Source organism: Mastomys coucha, unplaced genomic scaffold (genome assembly GCF_008632895.1).
Source record: "Mastomys coucha isolate ucsf_1 unplaced genomic scaffold, UCSF_Mcou_1 pScaffold9, whole genome shotgun sequence".
NCBI lineage: Eukaryota > Metazoa > Chordata > Mammalia > Rodentia > Muridae > Mastomys > Mastomys coucha.
Window position 1 is genome coordinate 4112518 of NW_022196915.1, and position 16271 is coordinate 4128788.

The 16271-nt window shown below is 44.2% G+C and overlaps 3 protein-coding genes across 6 annotated transcripts in view; 1 reads left to right on the plus strand and 2 right to left on the minus strand.

The window, feature by feature from the left end:
• Positions 1-1893, minus strand: part of Rpl15 (ribosomal protein L15) — a 2452-nt gene extending 559 nt beyond the window's left edge. Inside the window, exons 1-4 of the mRNA XM_031362604.1 lie at positions 1775-1893; positions 1097-1278; positions 719-855; positions 1-66 (exon numbers count right to left, since the gene is read on the minus strand). Of these exons, the coding sequence (XP_031218464.1) occupies positions 1-66; positions 719-855; positions 1097-1268 (375 nt within the window). The 5' untranslated portion in view covers positions 1269-1278; positions 1775-1893. The remainder of the gene's footprint in view (positions 67-718; positions 856-1096; positions 1279-1774) is intronic.
• Positions 1875-10645, plus strand: Nkiras1 (NFKB inhibitor interacting Ras like 1). 2 transcript variants are annotated; one of them, XM_031361739.1, is made up of 5 exons: positions 1875-2130; positions 5656-5798; positions 7010-7120; positions 8893-9134; positions 10182-10645. In XM_031361739.1, exons 3-5 carry the CDS (start codon positions 7027-7029, stop codon positions 10422-10424), a joined length of 579 nt encoding a protein of 192 aa, XP_031217599.1. In that variant the 5' UTR covers positions 1875-2130; positions 5656-5798; positions 7010-7026; the 3' UTR covers positions 10425-10645. The 2 variants fall into 2 exon arrangements, with proteins under 2 accessions (XP_031217599.1, XP_031217598.1); XM_031361738.1 differs by lacking the exon at positions 5656-5798 and having other exon boundaries at positions 1876-2130.
• A 2349-nt stretch (positions 10646-12994) lies between these two features.
• Positions 12995-16271, minus strand: part of Ube2e1 (ubiquitin conjugating enzyme E2 E1) — a 49059-nt gene continuing 45782 nt past the window's right edge. For all 3 annotated transcript variants that reach the window (XM_031361031.1, XM_031361033.1, XM_031361034.1), the window contains 3 exons: positions 15534-15666; positions 14652-14799; positions 12995-13763 (listed from right to left, as the gene is read on the minus strand). In XM_031361031.1, the coding sequence (XP_031216891.1) occupies positions 13666-13763; positions 14652-14799; positions 15534-15666 (379 nt within the window). In that variant the 3' untranslated portion in view covers positions 12995-13665. The remainder of the gene's footprint in view (positions 13764-14651; positions 14800-15533; positions 15667-16271) is intronic.

A 16271-nucleotide genomic window follows, 5' to 3' on the forward strand; every position in this document is an offset into this window, starting at 1 on the left:
GGAATCTTCACCAACCCAGTAGGAATTCAGGACTCTCAAAGCCCCGCAATGGCGCCCAGCTCTCTCCTAAAATAGGGGGAGAAGACCAGTCAGTTTCCTGTATTATATAGATAGCAGTAAATTAGACAAAAATCCTTCCAACTCTGGGTCATAAGGTGAGACTGAAGCAGGCCTGGTCCCCACACATCTTCAAGAATTAAAGATTAGTTTAAATGACAGACATGTAGACAAAAATCACACCATTCCTTCCTTTTCTCCCTAACAGGCATGATGAAACTGAGTGCTGCCCCAGTCCCCTTCAGTAATTAGGGATCAAGCCCATAACCCTATACATAATTCAATGAAGGGGAAAAAAAAAAAAGCTTGAGGAAGGGGCCTCCTACAACAGAACAGAGTTTAGCAACCTAAGAGTAACTGGTCACAGAATATTAGCAATGTAAGTAAATAAAACTGTGAAGAATGGCTCAAAATTTTACTGCCTTACAAACGCTTAGGTTATGTAGAATCTAGTTCAGAAACCCCAAACCCTTTCAGTACATATTTAAGCACCAGAACTGTAACAAAGAATGAGCATTGACAGTGACTGCTCTTTGCCAAGATTCAGCACAAACACCTCCATCCCCACCTTATGCAGAGTGAAACTCCACCGGGTCCCCCCATTTCTTAGCCCACCATCCCCAATGGGTTGTCAAGACAACTGATACTTCAAACAACTTACCTCAGCAACAGACTGAAGGCTTCGGGCAAACTTCAGCTGGTTAACACCATGGTGGACAGGCTTTCCGTAAGTTGCACCTTTAGGAACAGGGCGTTTGCGACCACCACGGCGGACACGAATCCTATAAATGACATAGCCTACACAAACAAAACAAGCCAACCACCAATACGTTAGCCACAATTAAGACTTTCCAATGCTTCCTTTAAATTACAAAGGTAGATGAACGATGCAGACTAGAGTATATCTGTAACCTTTATCACATTTAGCATAGCTAAATTAACCAGTTTTTTTTTTTTGGGGGGGGAGCACTTCCAAACAGAGGACTGCCGGCTTTTCTGAGATAGTGATGTAGATCACTCACACCGTGACCTCACGCACCTTGCTTAGCCTTGTACCCCAGTCTTCTAGCTTTATCAGGCCGGGTGGGGCGTGGAGCCCTGTGCAGTGCAGAGAGCTGGCGGTATTGCCAGCAGCGGACCCTCAGAAGAAAACGCATCACGTCGGACTGCTTCTTCCTCCATAGCTCCTGGATGTATTTGTATGCACCCATCTTGGCTCACCTTTGAAGGGAAGAAGCACATCGAAAGAGCGATCACTGTCAAGGCCATTGACTACAGCCGGTCCATCGTCCTGGCGCCCCACCGTCCACGAGGAATGAGAAGGACTCTGCACAGGCGGCAAGGCGCAGGGCCGGCTGGGCGGGACTGACTACCCCAGGCTCGGGGAGGCCGCCAGGACTGGCAGCAGGGTTGTAACCGTCACTGCGAGTAAGACCGGGAGAGCTTCGTCCCACCCGGGCGGCCTGACGAGAGGCAGGCCGCGGCCAAGCTTCCATCCCACGCCTCCTTCAATCCCGGGCCCAGCTCGGATCCTGACGCCATCGCGTCTCTCAAGCCTCCCGGATGGCGGCGTATCCGCACCCTCTCCACCCCGTATCCTGACTAGGCGCTCGTGCGAGGCAGAAGCTCCGAGGCCGCAGGGTCGCCGGGGCCGGATGGCTGAAGGCTAGCGCGATTCGCGACGGATAGAAGCACAAATACCGACCAGCCTGCCTACCTGATGGCTGCCGCCAGAGGAAAGGAAGAAGCCTTTCTCCCACAATCCCTTTTGTGGCTCCTCCCCCCAGCTCGGCGACCCTCCTTCCGGTGGGGCAGGGTGGCCGCACTGTGCCTCTTGGGGCTTGTAGTCCCGACATTCAAATCTGGGGGCGGAGTTAGGCTGGGATAGCCCGCCACTTCCGGATGCTTCTCCCCTAGCTCCAGCGGAGCGGCCAAGGCTGCGGAAAGTGAGAGGCGTTGAGTTCGCGTGTATCAGGTCAAGGGGCCGGAGGAAGCTGGTCGGAACCGGCTCCGGGGAGGCGTCTTCGGACCGCGGTGACCGGCGTGCCACTATCTTCCTGCCTGCAGTGTCAGGTTGGTGTCTCCACCGGCGCCTCGCTCCGTGATTCCGGAGCACAGTGGCCGCAGGACGGCCGTGGCGTGGGCGTAGGCGAAGTGGCTGCACGCGTGGACCTCGCGCGTGTCCTTGAGGCCGGCCGGAGACTTGGGATTTGCGCGAACCAGGCTAGCAGGTGGACTATGGCGCCGGTCCCACTCCGGCTTTTCCTGTGGTGGATGGGAGCCCCGAGGCGTTAATGTCAAAGCCCGGGGACTTTATTTTATAGACGCTTTTAGCATAGCAAGTTGTTCATTTGCCAAGACCTGTTCCAGGAAGAAATGCCCAGGTTGTTGGCGTTCTGCATTGCGTTCTTTATTGAGAAGTAATGGTGTATTGGAGTTTTTGCAGCTCCAGACTCTTCTTTTTTCATACAGTCGTGCGGTTTTAATAAACTCTACGCTTGTTTGTGGCCAAGGTTTGGGAATCATGTTTACCTTTTACATCAATCTTTGGTGGCTCTGCTCATTTTTTAGAATAAATGACAGCTTTAGCATTTTAAGAGTCCTCACCTGTCCTATTTAAAAATCCAACAGATGTATCACTTATCACGTGTGGAGTTCAGTCTCAGCTGTTGGCGATGCAGCGCAAACAACGCACAAGTTCTAGTCTTGGGAGCAAGCGTTAACACTATGCTATGTATTGCTTTTGACACGAAGTGTAAAGGACACACATTGAGGGAGTGGAGGGGTATTGAGCAGTACAGTGACAGTTGTCCTAGCGTCCTGGCGGGAGGGAGTATGCAGCCAGTGGAGGCGGGGTGGTGCGGTGCCGGGCAGTAACTGACACACTCTTTTTCTCTTTTAAGCACATCTGGTGGAGCTCGAAAGTTAGGATGGAGTGAAGGGTATGATTTCTCTTCTAGGACAGTCTTCAAAAAAATTTTAAGATTTATTTTTAGTTTATGTGTGCTTATTTGTGTGTTTACTTGGATGTATGTTTGTGCCCCATCTTTGTACCTGGGGCCCACTGAGGTAGGTAGAAGTGGTTGAAAACTTCCATGTAGGTGCTGGGAACTGAACTCTGGAGGCTCTACAAGAGCAGCCAGTGTTCTAACTGCTGAGCCTCTCTCTAGCCCCCTGGATAAGTTTTTTATTTTTATTTTTATTTTTTGAGAAAATAATGCTGAAGAATAAATTACAAGTCTGTGAGTGTAGTTCAGTGGTAGTGTGTCTAAGGGTTTCATTGATGTGAAGAGACACCATGACCTGGGCAATTTTTATAAAGAAAACATTTAATTTGGGGCTGGCTTACAATCTCAGAGGTTTAGTCCATTATTTTATTTTATTTTATTATTATTATTATTATTATTATTATTATTATTATTATTATTATTATTATTATTTTGGTTTTTTCGAGACAGGGTTTCTCTGTATAGCCCTGGCAGTCCTGAAACTCACTCTGTAGACCAGGCTGGACTTGAACTCAGAAATCCGCCTACCTCTGCCTCCCAAGTGCTGGGATTAAAGGTGTGCCACTGCTGGTTTAGTCCATTATTATTATAGCAGGAAACATGGCAGTATGCAGGCAAACATGGTGCTGGAGGAGGAGCTGAGAGCTTTACATCTTGATGTACAGACAGCAAAGAGAGATGTGCCTCACTGGGCATAGCTTGAGCGTGGTAGATCTCAAAGCCCACCCCCACCCCACGGTGACACACTTCCTCTAACTAGACCATAGCTCCTAATAGTACCACTCCCATTGGGTAAAGGATTGAAACACATGAGTCAGTGGGGCCATACTTATTCAAACCTCCACAATGTGCTTAGCAGTTAGGAATCAGAAACCAAATCTCAAGGTTTTAAGCTGGGGTAGGGATGGCTGAGAGGAAGGGTTAAATGACAATACAGAAGAATACTAGGACTGAAGGGACTCTGGCCAGCTTGAGTGTGTTGAGGGTGGCAATGGAAGAAGGGCTTACCTTTTTCTCCCATCCCCTCTGCCTTTCTAAAAACCATTAGATTATATTTCTAAAGCTAGCCACCAAGGTCTTTCCCTTATTTGTCCACTTCCTTCTTCTGAGGGTATGAAGACTATCAAGGTCCAGCTATCAAAGTATTGAAGTCAAAAGCCCACTTTGGCTCACCTCATTAATGTGCCCAATTAAAAAACACCTCATCCTAATACTGTATTACCCCTTGTCCCTTTATAGACCACCATTTGCCTATGAGGGATGTCCAACTCCTTTCTATCCAGAGGCAGTCCTTTGCTTCTTCAGGACAAATACCCATCCTCCCTCTCCCTTCTTCCTTCCCCCTTTTCCCTCATCCTTTATCTCCTGCCTTTGTCTTATTCCCTGCCCTCTGTCCCTCTGGGGCAAATATATCTCCTTTGTGTAAGAACTTGGTCGTGGGGGTCCAACAGACAAAACCAGCAAGCAGTGCTCTGGAATCACATCCAAGGAGCTAGGGAACTACAGAATGATTCTGAGAATGAAAGTTAGATTTTAAAATTCTAACTTAGATGGTTTGAGGCTAAAAGGAAAGAGAAAAATGGAATAGGGAGACTAGTGAGGTTATGTCAGTTTCCCTAACAGCAATTACATACTTTTAATTTATGTTTATTTGTACATTGATATTTTTTCCTGCATGTATTTTTGACTGAGGGTGCCAGATCCCCTGGAATGGAAGTTACAGACATGTGGATCCTCTGGAACAGTGGCTAGTGCTCTAACCACAGAGCTATCTCTCCAGCCCTAGCAATTACATTTTAAAATTTATTTTTCTGAGATAAAATTTTCTTTCTCTTTCATTTTTGCTATGTAGCTTTAACTGTCCTGGAAACTTGATGTGTAGACTAGGCTAGCCTCAAACATTCAGAGACCCTCTGAGTTTCCTCAGGTGAGGAGATTAAGGGCTTAAATAAAAGACTTATCATTTTACAGTTTGTAGGTTAGAAACATCACTGTGTTAAAAATCATGGTGTCAGGAAGATCATCATCTCAAGGCCCCCTGCATCCTTTGGCTCCTGGCTTCCTTCGTGTTTTAGTCAGTCAGTCCCTCTCCTCTAAGACTTGTCTCATAAGTACACTTGTGCCCAGCTCCCCAACCCAGGCTTGAGCTCTGTGTCTCAAGATTAACTCAGCTACACATGCTGTGATGGCTCTTCCCAGTTATCAACTTGACTATATCTGGAATGAACTACAGTCCAGAAATGGAGGGCACACTTGTGATCCAGATCTTGAGGCTGGAAGACACAGGCTTTTGATCTAAATCTTGACATGGAATGACAAGGTTTTGATCTGGATCTTGAGGCTTAGTGGCCATGAAAAGCTTAGGCCCAGGCAAGGTGGTGTACACCATTAATTCCAGGAGACTGAGGCAGGCAGATCTCTGATTCAAGTCTAGCCTGGGAGAGAGCAAATTCCAAATAAAGAACAGTTTAGGTCCAGGTGTGGTGGTACGCAACCTTAATCTGGGCCATACCTTCTGCCGGAGGCCTATATAAGGACATTGGAAGAAGGAAGACTCACTCTTCTCCACCTGCTTGCACTTATCTACCAGCACATCTGTTGGAGTCTACTTCATGATTCCAGCTTGTACAGAAGACCAGGTGAAATACCCACCTTCGTGGGACTGAACAACTACTAGATTCTTGGACATCCCATTCACAGATGCCCATTGTTGAGTTAGTTGGACTGCAGATCGTAAGTCATTCCTATAATTTCCCCTAATACATAGAGACGTTCTATAAGTTCTGATTCTAGAGAACACTGACTATATACATGCAAAACTCCTTTTAAAGTAAGTTCTCAAAAAACTTTTCAGAGTTAATTTGGGAGCATCTTTGGAAGACTGTTTCTGTGGGGATCTGGAGAGATGGCATACTGGTTTAGAGCACTGTCTACTCTTCCAGAGGACCCGGGTTCCGGTACCCACATGGCAGTTCACAGTTCTTTAACTCCAGTCCCAGGGGGTACTGGGGGCACCATTGTAGGTGCTGGGAATTGAACTCAGGACCTCTGCAAGAGAAGCCAGTGCTCTTAACCATGGAGCTATTTCTATGTTTTTGCCTCCCAAGTGCTGCAATTAAAGGCTGTGCTACCATGCCTGTTTCCATTTGACTATGTGTGCATGTGCACGCCCACGCGCAAGCATTAGTGCTTTGCCTGTAAGTCTGCAATAAGGGTGTTGGAAACCCTGGAACAGGCAGTTGTGACCTACCGTGTGGGTGCTGGAAATTGAACCTGGGTCCTCTGAAAGAGCAGCCAGTGTCCTTAACCCCGGAGCCATCTCTCCAGTTCCACCATTTGACACTCTCCCCCACACATGGTTTCTCTGTGGATCAGCCCTAGCTGTCCCTTGTAGACCAGGCTGGCCTCAAATTTACAGAGATCTTGCCTTTGCCCTTTGAATGCTGGGATTAAAGACATTTAACATTTTTGTTGTCTTTAATGAACCATTTTTCTTTTTACCTTAGCTGTTGATCTCTTATCTTCTGGTAAAACAAAAGCCTTGAGGAAATGTTACCTTACTCATGGTAATCGTCCTGCCTCAGCACTTTTCTATTCTAATCTAAAAATGCTATATTATAGGAAGGAGCAAGCCATGCCTAGATGAACATCCAAACTAGTTTTTTATCCACTGTGAATGGAACTGAGGCAGATCCTCCTCTGCCTCCTGAGAACTGGGGTTACACACCTCCATTTGGGTGTCTTTATAGTCTATCCAGATGATCTCTGTGGCAGTCAATATATAAGAAGCCTCTAACAGTGATCTCTCTAAGGGAGCAAATAGCTTGGGGAGCAGAGTGTGGTAAGATGACCTTATTCTGTATCTGGAGTTCCCCCTGTATTACCAGTTCAACGTCAACTTTAAGGGAAAGGACTTATTTCACAGTCCCCCATTCTGTCCACAGTGCAGTCCTAGGAGAAGATGGGAAAGGGTTGCAAGGTTGTCGTCTGTGGGCTGCTGTCTGTTGGGAAGACTGCGATTCTGGAGCAACTCCTCTATGGGAATCACACTATTGGTAAGATTAGCTTTCTTAGTTTCTTTTTAGATTCTGAAGCTGGTGGAAGGTGCTTGTGGCTTGTGCTAACTGGTGTTAAAGAGTGAGTAGGAAGAAGGGAATTGGCTTCTGTTGACATTCAGCAGTATTTGCTAAATGTTCTATATATGTCAGAAACAAATGGTAAGTAGACATGAATCATATGAAAATGGGATCCTGTACACTTGCCTCAAATGGGGGTCTAGGAATCATAGGGTCTCTGAGGTAGCAACATAAAGTGACAATATTCTTCAGGCATAGCATGCTGATGTTGCTGGTTAGGGTTAAAAATGAAGGAATGGCTGTTTGCTACAGTATGACCTCATTTTCAAATTGGGATTATGTCATTCATTTACTCCTTCAATGAGGAAGCTCTTTCATCTTCTCTGCTATCACACTGCCTGTGATGGTGCTTTGCCGAGCTCAGAGGTGAAGAAGATGCATTTCTGCCTTTAATGAGGTCATGATTTTGGTAAGGAAGATACAGGTTAAAATGAACTGAAGTTTATGTAAGAGATTAGTAAATACAGATCTTCAGAGCATTTCTTTCTGGCAGGTACACATTTTATCTTTTTTAAAAAAAAATGATTATAACCGGGCAGTGGTGGCGCACGCCTTTAATCCCAGCACTTGGGAGGCAGAGGCAGGCGGATTTCTGAGTTCGGAGCCAGCCTGGTCTACAGAGTGAGTTCCAGGACAGCCAGGGCTACACAGAGAAACCCTGTCTCGAAAAACAAAAAAACCCAAAACAACCCTAAAACAACAACAACAAAAAATGATTATTATGTATATGAGTACACTGTCACTATCTTCAGACACACCAGATCCCATTGCAGATGGTTGTGAACCACCATGTGGTTGCTGGGAATTGAACTCAGGATCTCTGAAAGAGCAGTCAGTGCTCTTAACCACTGAGCCATCTCTCCAGCCCCCACATTTTATCTTTTATTAACCATTTTGGTGACCTTTCTTTCTGTAGACCAAGCTGACCTGGAACTCAGAGACCGCCTGCCTCTGCCTCCTGAGTGCTGGAAATGAAAGCATTTGCCACCTCCACCACTGACACCACCTGGTTAAGAAATAATTTTTTAAAATTAAAGAAAATTATTGTACGTTTGGGTGAGGAGGGGCGTGCATAAAGATTAAAGGGTAGGGCCTGGAGAGATGGCTCAGTGGTTAAGAGCACTGACTATACTCTTCCAGAGGTCCTGAGTTCAATTCCCAGCAACCATATGGTAGCTCACAACCATCTGTAATGGGATGTGATGACCTCTTCTGGTATGTCTGAAGACACCTACAGTGAGTTCAGACTTTTTAAAAAAAAAAAAAAAATTAAGGGTAATCATTTGGAGCTAGTTCTCACCTACCTTTCAGTGGGCCCCAGGAATTGAACTCAAAACACCACCAAAAATATCTAATTAAAAAACAAAAAACAAAAATAAAAAACCCACCAAGCTTGAGAGCCATCTTGATGGTCCAAAAAATACTTTTAGAAAAACAAGACACATTTGGGTAGACAACTACTTTTCATTTTGAAGAAATTAGTAGACATGTAGTCCTTACATGTGGGGAAAACCTAGAAAGCCAGCCTTGGAAGCATGGGAAGCTAGGGAATCACTGACACTGGTTCTTTGAAATACCGTATGACTTTGTAGCCTTGGTGGTCTAGAGTTTATAGAATTGTGCCTGCCTCTGCCACTGAGTACTGGGATTAAAGGCCACTATGCCCGACTGACCCTGGTTCCTTAATGCAGGGATGGAAGACTGTGAAACACTGGAAGATGTGTACATGGCATCTGTAGAGACAGACCGTGGGGTGAAGGAGCAGCTGCACTTGTACGACACCCGAGGCCTGCAGGAAGGTGTGGAGCTGCCAAAGCATTATTTCTCTTTTGCTGATGGCTTTGTTCTTGTGTATAGCGTGAATAACCTCGAGTCCTTTCAAAGAGTTGAACTTCTGAAGAAAGAGATTGATAAGTTCAAAGACAAAAAGGAGGTAAGTGGCTGTGTAGATACTGTGTGAAGTCTGATGCTGTTAGAGTGGTAATGCGCATTCTGTGTAGTTTACGCATTTAAAGCCGTTCAGTTATACTGGCAGTATCTGCAAACACAGTGTGCATGACTGGCCAGGCCCATGAAGCAAAGGGCTCGCTCTCTGTCTCTTGCTGGGTTTTACTCTGTACAAGGTATGCTTTCCTAGCTCCCTAGCTCAGGTACTGCATAACTCAGTTGTGTGGGGATCATCTGTCTCATCTTCAACCTCAAAAGAAACCACACAGAAGCTTAGTAAGTCAGCACCAGCTCCTACGCTTGCCAGTTTCCTACTGCTTGGAATTCACTAACCTCAGACCTTCTCTACACGTCACCTCAGCTCAGTCAGCGACCTCGGAGCCATATAGCACCCTTGTTAATAGTCTGCTAGACAGCTTAGCCCAGGTTCTTACATTTTGTTTGTTTGTTTGCTTTGTTTTTTGAGACAGAATTCTTCTGGCTGTCCTGGAACTTGCTTTGTAGATCAGGCTGGCCTCAAACTCAGAGATCCACCTGCCTCTGCCTCTCAAGTACTAGGATTAAAGGTGTACACCACCATGCCTGGCTGATTTGCCATCTTTTAAAAAAATATGTTAAAGACTTTAGTTTTAATTATGTATGTGTGGGGAGGTGGGAGGAATTATATGCACACGAGTGCAGGTGCCTGTGGAGGCCAGAAGAGAGCCCTGTTGTCATATTTGTCACATCTGAGGGTCTGGTCGTCACACACACCCCCTCCCCCCAACTGAGTACTAGGGCTTCATACTTGCTAGGTAAGTTCTTCCCCAACTTGTTTTTGGACAAGCTTTTAACTAAGTTGCCCAGGCTGGCCTTGAACTTGCAACCTTCCTGCTTCAACTCCAGAGCAGCTGAATTAACTGCTTTCTTCTTTTCTTTAATATCATTTAAGTAAAGCAGTTTGCTAAATGGAAGAGCAGTAATTACTTATCCAGTTTTTGTGTAAACTTTTATTGATGGTTACCATTATGATCTTTTGTCATTTTTTGTCCAGGTGGCAATCGTTGTGTTAGGAAACAAACTGGACCTTTCTGAGCAGAGACAGGTGGATGCTGACGTGGCACAGCAGTGGGCAAGAAGTGAGAAAGTGAAGCTGTGGGAGGTGACAGTGACAGACCGGAGGACACTGATTGAGCCCTTCACTTTATTGGCCAGCAAGCTTTCCCAGCCCCAGAGCAAGTCCAGCTTCCCTTTGCCTGGGAGGAAAAACAAAGGGAACTCCAATTCGGAAAACTGAGTCAAGCCTTGAAATGTCTAGCATGGCCCTTCACAAACCACCTCTGGGCCTTATAGAACCCCTAAGTGGTAATTTAGTGCACTTTATAATTAAGTTATTGGGCTAGTTTGTTGTTGTTGGACATTATTTTGTCTTTATTTGAAACCTGTTCTTAAAATCAAGTTTGTTATTTATTTCTGTACTTGTCAATAATAGCAAAATAAAGTTTAGAGTATGCCGTATACCATGGGAACTCTCATACTCACTGTAATTTTATGCAGGTGCCTTAGTGGGTACATAACTCATTGCTGTGTATGGAGTCGGCTTTCTCCTTCCATCTACGCATCAGTTTCAGGGGTGGGACTAGGTGGCTTGGCTTGCCTGGCAAAGCACCTTCCCCACTGAGTCATCTTAACAGGCCCAGAACTCTTTTAAAAGGGGTGATTACTCAGAGCTGGAGAGATTGCTCACTAGCTAAGATCAATGCTCTTGCAGAAGAGCTGGGTCCAATTTCTAGCACCTACATGGTGGCTCACAACTACCTATAACAGATTCCAAGGGATTCAATATCCTCTCTTGGTTTCATCAGACATTGCATGCACTTAGTGTTCATATATACATGCAGGGAAAAATCACTCGCACACATAGATTATAAAGCTTCGCAACTGCTTTGTGTACCTAAATTGTCAGAGGCTTTGCTGAACAGAACAGAAGTGGCGGTTTTGCTTTGCTCTATTAAATATAATAGATCTTAGGGTTAGGATGAGGAGCTTTTGTATTCAGAGCCCTGTTTTATTCTATAAGTTAGGCCTGTGCTGATGATAAATGGCTAGGCTGAAGAACGGAGAAACATCCCTTTTCTTCTAATAACCCCATCATATACAATCAAATGTCAGAAATAGCTGGGCGGTGGTGGTGCACGCCTTTAATCCCAGCACTTGGGAGGCAGAGGCAGGCAGATTTCGGAGTTCGAGGCCAGCCTGGTCTACAGAGTAAGTTCCAGGATAGCCAGGGCTACACAGAGAAACCCTGTCTCAAAAAAACAAAAAAGTCAGAATTAGAGTTATCATTAGTTTTACATATTAATCTGAGTTTACAATTTAGTTTATGGAAAATCTTACCAAGGTCTGAGCAGTATTGGGTCATTGTATTAAAAAAGATTGCCAGCCCTATACAAAGAACTAGGAAGTAAGCTGCATGGTGTTTTCAACTGTAAGTCATCTTTAACCATTTAACTGAAAAGCAAAATATAAAACAAGGTATAGTAAAGATTGCATTAAAACAAGTAAAGAAAGCATGGAATCTTCCATGCAATACTTTTAATTGTGGCTGGCGCAGTCCAGTGAGTTCAAGCCAAGGACTACCGTGTATAACGTAAACTATCAGTATTGTTGCTGCCTGCTTTTCTGTTGGTGGTACTGTAGACTGAACACAAGGCTTCACACACATGTATCATTAACCTTTTTACTTTGTGATGAAGGGTCTTAATAAATTACCCAGGCTTTGAACTTGGAATCCTTGTGCCCAGACACCTTGAATATTGGGATTACAGCCACCCAGTTTCCCCTTCATCTCCCTAAACACAAGATCTTACTATATAACCCTGGATGGTTGGAACTATGTAGATCATGCTAGCCTTGATCTCAAAGTCCTTCTCAGCTGGGATTAAAGGTGTGTACCACTATACTCAGTCTTGGCCAATGCTTTAAAAAAAAAAAATACTTTTTTGGTTATCCCTCAGGTTAAGTCAGTCCTCTAGCCTACCCTTCCAGGTTCTTATCTTTCTTCTGAGGTACTTTATATAGATCCTGCCTGGAGTTTCCATTTTTTTCTTTTGGCTGCATTTAGATCTTACGCTTTAATATACATGGCATTAGTTATGTTTTTAAAATGCTAGAGTGGTCATGTCCTGGGTCAATTTTCCTTTTTATTTTTTCCTTTGAGACAGAATCTCATGTAGCCTAGGCCAGTCTCAAACCCAGTGTGTAGCTGAGGACGACTTTGAACTTTAATCATCTGACATCCAACCACTCTGGGATAAAGGTGTGTGTGTATGTGTGCTAGTATGCTCAGCTTTTACCTGCATGAGTCTGGAGCAATGGGCAGCAGCAGTATTGCTGAGTCATGGAACCTGCTCTGCAAGGTGAGCACTAGCTCACCAGAGTGGCTCGTTTCTCCTGTGTCTGCTGCCACTTCACCTGCAGATCAGAAAATGCTTTGAGAAACAGGAATTGGAGTATATCTTACAAGCTTAGCTGGCTCACACTGTTTATTGTTTTTTAAGATATCTCCAGGGGGCTCAAGAGATGGCTTAGAGGTTAGGAGCACTGACTACTTCTTCCAGAGGTCCTGAGTTCAATTCCCATCAACCACCTGCTGGCTCACAACCATCTGTAACAGGATCCAATGCCCTCTTCTGGTGGGTCTAAAGACAGCTACAGTGTACTCATACACATAAAATAAATAAGTCATAAAAAGACATCTCAAAGACTGTAAGTATCAGTCCCAGAATATGTAAGTAATAAGTAGTCCTTAACCTGCTTTCAGAAGCAAAGACTGCAGAGAGGAAATGAACACAGCAGGATCAGTAGTTGTTCTTAATATTGTTTATTAGCACAGTAACAAATGCAGACATAAGAAGTCTAAATCAACCAATTGACTGAACAGTTCCTATTCCACACTTACAGTTAACAGCTTAAGGTATTTCACTACAGGTTTCCACAAATCCTGATTCAACCCTTGAAGTAATTTGCATATAAAATAAAATACATTAACTACTGGTTTCCTACACGGTGTCTTGTAGCCAGATGTCCATTTTCCATATACGAGGTAACAAACTCGTCTTTGCAAACTTGTTAAATACCATTGTTTCCTTCTAGGAAGGAAAAACAAATTCCAATTTTTTTGAACAAGAAAATAGGATTTTACATAAATGACCATGTGTGTAACCTATACAAATTTAAGCTGATTTTGAAAGTACAGTAGACTACAATCAATGGAACACAAGTGTCTACACATGCATTCTTTCCTGTTGTACTAAAAGTCAGCTAATCTTGCAAAGTGACAGCTCTAAAAGTCACTATTACCAGTTTGTCTACTGTAGCAAGATACCTTAAGTTACAACAAAATCCTGGGAAGTAAGACTGAATAACATCTGTTATAGAAATACCCTACTCTTTACCAACTCCCACCCCCACCCTTTCAAAATCATAAGCAGCTCTCTTCTGTGACAGACAAATCGTGTAAGAACTGAAAACCCAGTTTATGTAGCGTATCTCTTGGTCCACTGTCTGGCCATTCTGTCGTGTTCTGCTCTGTTGGTCATATACTGAGTGGCAATACTTCCCACCAAAGGGTCAGCTGGAAGAAAAACATGTAGATTAATTTGGAGAAAGAAAATCAGATACTTTGAATATAAACACACAGCAGTTGTCACCATGCCCATGTCTGAAACACTCATTGTCAGAAGGTGTTTTCTTCTTTTTAAAAGGTTTATTTTATGTGTATGGGGTACTCTGTCTGCAGGTTATGGATGTGGGCCCCTAGTGGGTGCTGGGAGCTGAACCCTGGGAGCTGAACCCAAGTCCTCTACAAGAACAATTGCTCTTAAGCTGGGCCATTGTTCCAGCCCCTCTTCAAATCTTAACTAGAAGGTTGGGAGGAGTGGCCTGGCTTTATTTTCTTATTCTACTTTAGTTCTCTCCCAACAAGTGACACTCTTTGTTCTTCATGTGTATGACCAAACTCATGAGTCTGGGATATTCAAGGCTCCAGGACCAACTTTGTTCAACCAATTAGAGCTGTGGATGTTGGGAAGTCTCTGTGGCTGGTGCAACTGGCAATATCTACTGTATAACATATGCCTAGAAAAGGCCAAAACCCAGGCCTCCAACTAAATGTGTTTCTCTGAAAATGGAATGCCTAGTTAAATTTGTATATTTAAGCAGAAAAATAAAAATTATTTTTTAAAACAACTAGTCCCAATAAGATTACAATTCTGAAATCGCCAAGTATTTGGCAGAAAAATCTCTCTTTGTAAAGTGAGTACTGGCTGTGGGCAAGTGCTCCGTGAGCCCACATCCAAACTGGCAACAGAGCTGCACCCAGCCTTAGTAGGGAGCCCAGAGTGGCTGCAGTTCCAACTAGCACACTAAACACTTGATTAAAATGTCCTTTAATAGTCTTAGCTTATGTGGAAAACAAGAAACATTTGGTAAGAAATACAGTGCCGGTGACTATCAGTCTTACCAGGATTGCAGTCTGTAAGGAGTGAGCAGATAGAAAGGAGGACTTTCGAGATGGTTAGTGCTGGGCTCCAGTTGTCTTTCAATATGTCCAAGCAAATAACTCCTTGGCTATTAATATTACAGTGATAAATTCTTGTACGAAATGTAACCTAAAAATAAGGCATTTGTCAAGCAGCATTCAAGTATGAGGCATTATGACATTTCAGGTGACTGACCTGTCAGCAGGTAGATGCTGTTGAAGTGAGGCCACACGCAATCCTCCATCTCATTTTATAGCAGTGCCCACTGCCGAAGGCAAAGGCCAATACTTCCTCTTTACAGTTTTTCTTTTCTTGATCAGGCTAGCCTGGTACCATATATCCCACACTAGCTACAAACTTTTGATTCTCCAGCCTGCTTCTATTTCCAGAAGGTAGGATAACATACGTGCTGCTAGTAACATCTGGCTTAATTTTAATGTTTTAAATATGACTATGTCTAAGTTTGGATTGTTGGTTGTTTGCTGACCTCTTGTGTTGGTTGGAAGTAATACACTGCTTCGAGTGTACATCAAATCTAACAAGGTAGACAATAAATAGCATAGTTTTAAGCACTTACCGCTAGAAATGCCTATTGCCAACTGAGGAGCCAACCCAATCAACAGTCATCACATTCACTTAAAACTAGCAAACACTACACAGCAAGAAGCTGAGCCCTTGTGACTCACACAGCAGATCTAGACTGTACCGTAGTGCACACAGCTCTTACTAACATGGAGTAACTGGGTGAGGAGGGTCAGCAGGACAGCAGCACACAAATGGGAGAAGCTAGCTTTTGTGATTACATTGAAACCTCATCTCTCTCAAGGACGGGTAAATGTCAGAAGACATGGGAGATCCCTTACCTTTGGAGGCTTGAAGGGATACTCTGGCGTAAAAGTGATATCAAGGAAGAATACTCCACCTTCATACACAGACCCTGGAGGACCCAGAATGGTTGATCTCCACTCATAGATGTTGTCACCCTTGGGACCAGCGCTGTGAAATAATACAGGAGCAGATAAAGACATGGTGACATTATATCAAAAAAGGAAAAAACCCTCCCCCTTATCCTTCTGGTTTAATGTCTGGGTTCTCTTCATAAAGAATGTGGTAGTGAGCCATGACAGAACACCAGATCCATTCTAAACATACTAGCTACAGCTAGACATGATTATTTTCTTCAACTCTCCAATGTAAGGTAAACATCAATTAAAGATTGATGGAGTCTTGGAATATAAGCTGCTGATTATGATTCCAAGAAAGTCAGGACAAATCTCAGTACCTGTGGCTTCTCCAAGCATGTCTCACCTAGGCTCTATCCTAAACCTTCTCTCCATTGTACTGCTCAGCTATGTTGACTGTGGCTCTCACGCACACTGCCTGCTCTTACAAGTTAGAGGGCATGAGATCCCCTGGAGCTGGAGTGACATGTGGTTGTGAGCTCCTTGACATGGATGCTGGAAGCTGACTGGATCCTCTGGAAGAGAGTCGGGTACTCTTAAGTGCTGAGCACAGCCTCCAACAACATCTTAACCAGCCCTCTCCTAGGAATAAACTGCGACCCCTCTCCAGCCCTCTCCTAGGAATAAACTGCGACCCCT

Excerpts from the sequence above, each read along its gene's own strand:
- Nkiras1 (XM_031361739.1), top strand. The coding sequence starts at position 7,027 with ATGGGAAAGGGTTGCAAGGTTGTCGTCTGTGGGCTGCTGTCTGTTGGG. Across the intron at positions 7,121-8,892 it reads CTATGGGAATCACACTATTG|GGATGGAAGACTGTGAAACA; the intron begins GTAAGATTAGCT and ends TCCTTAATGCAG. Across the intron at positions 9,135-10,181 it reads AGTTCAAAGACAAAAAGGAG|GTGGCAATCGTTGTGTTAGG; the intron begins GTAAGTGGCTGT and ends TTTTTTGTCCAG.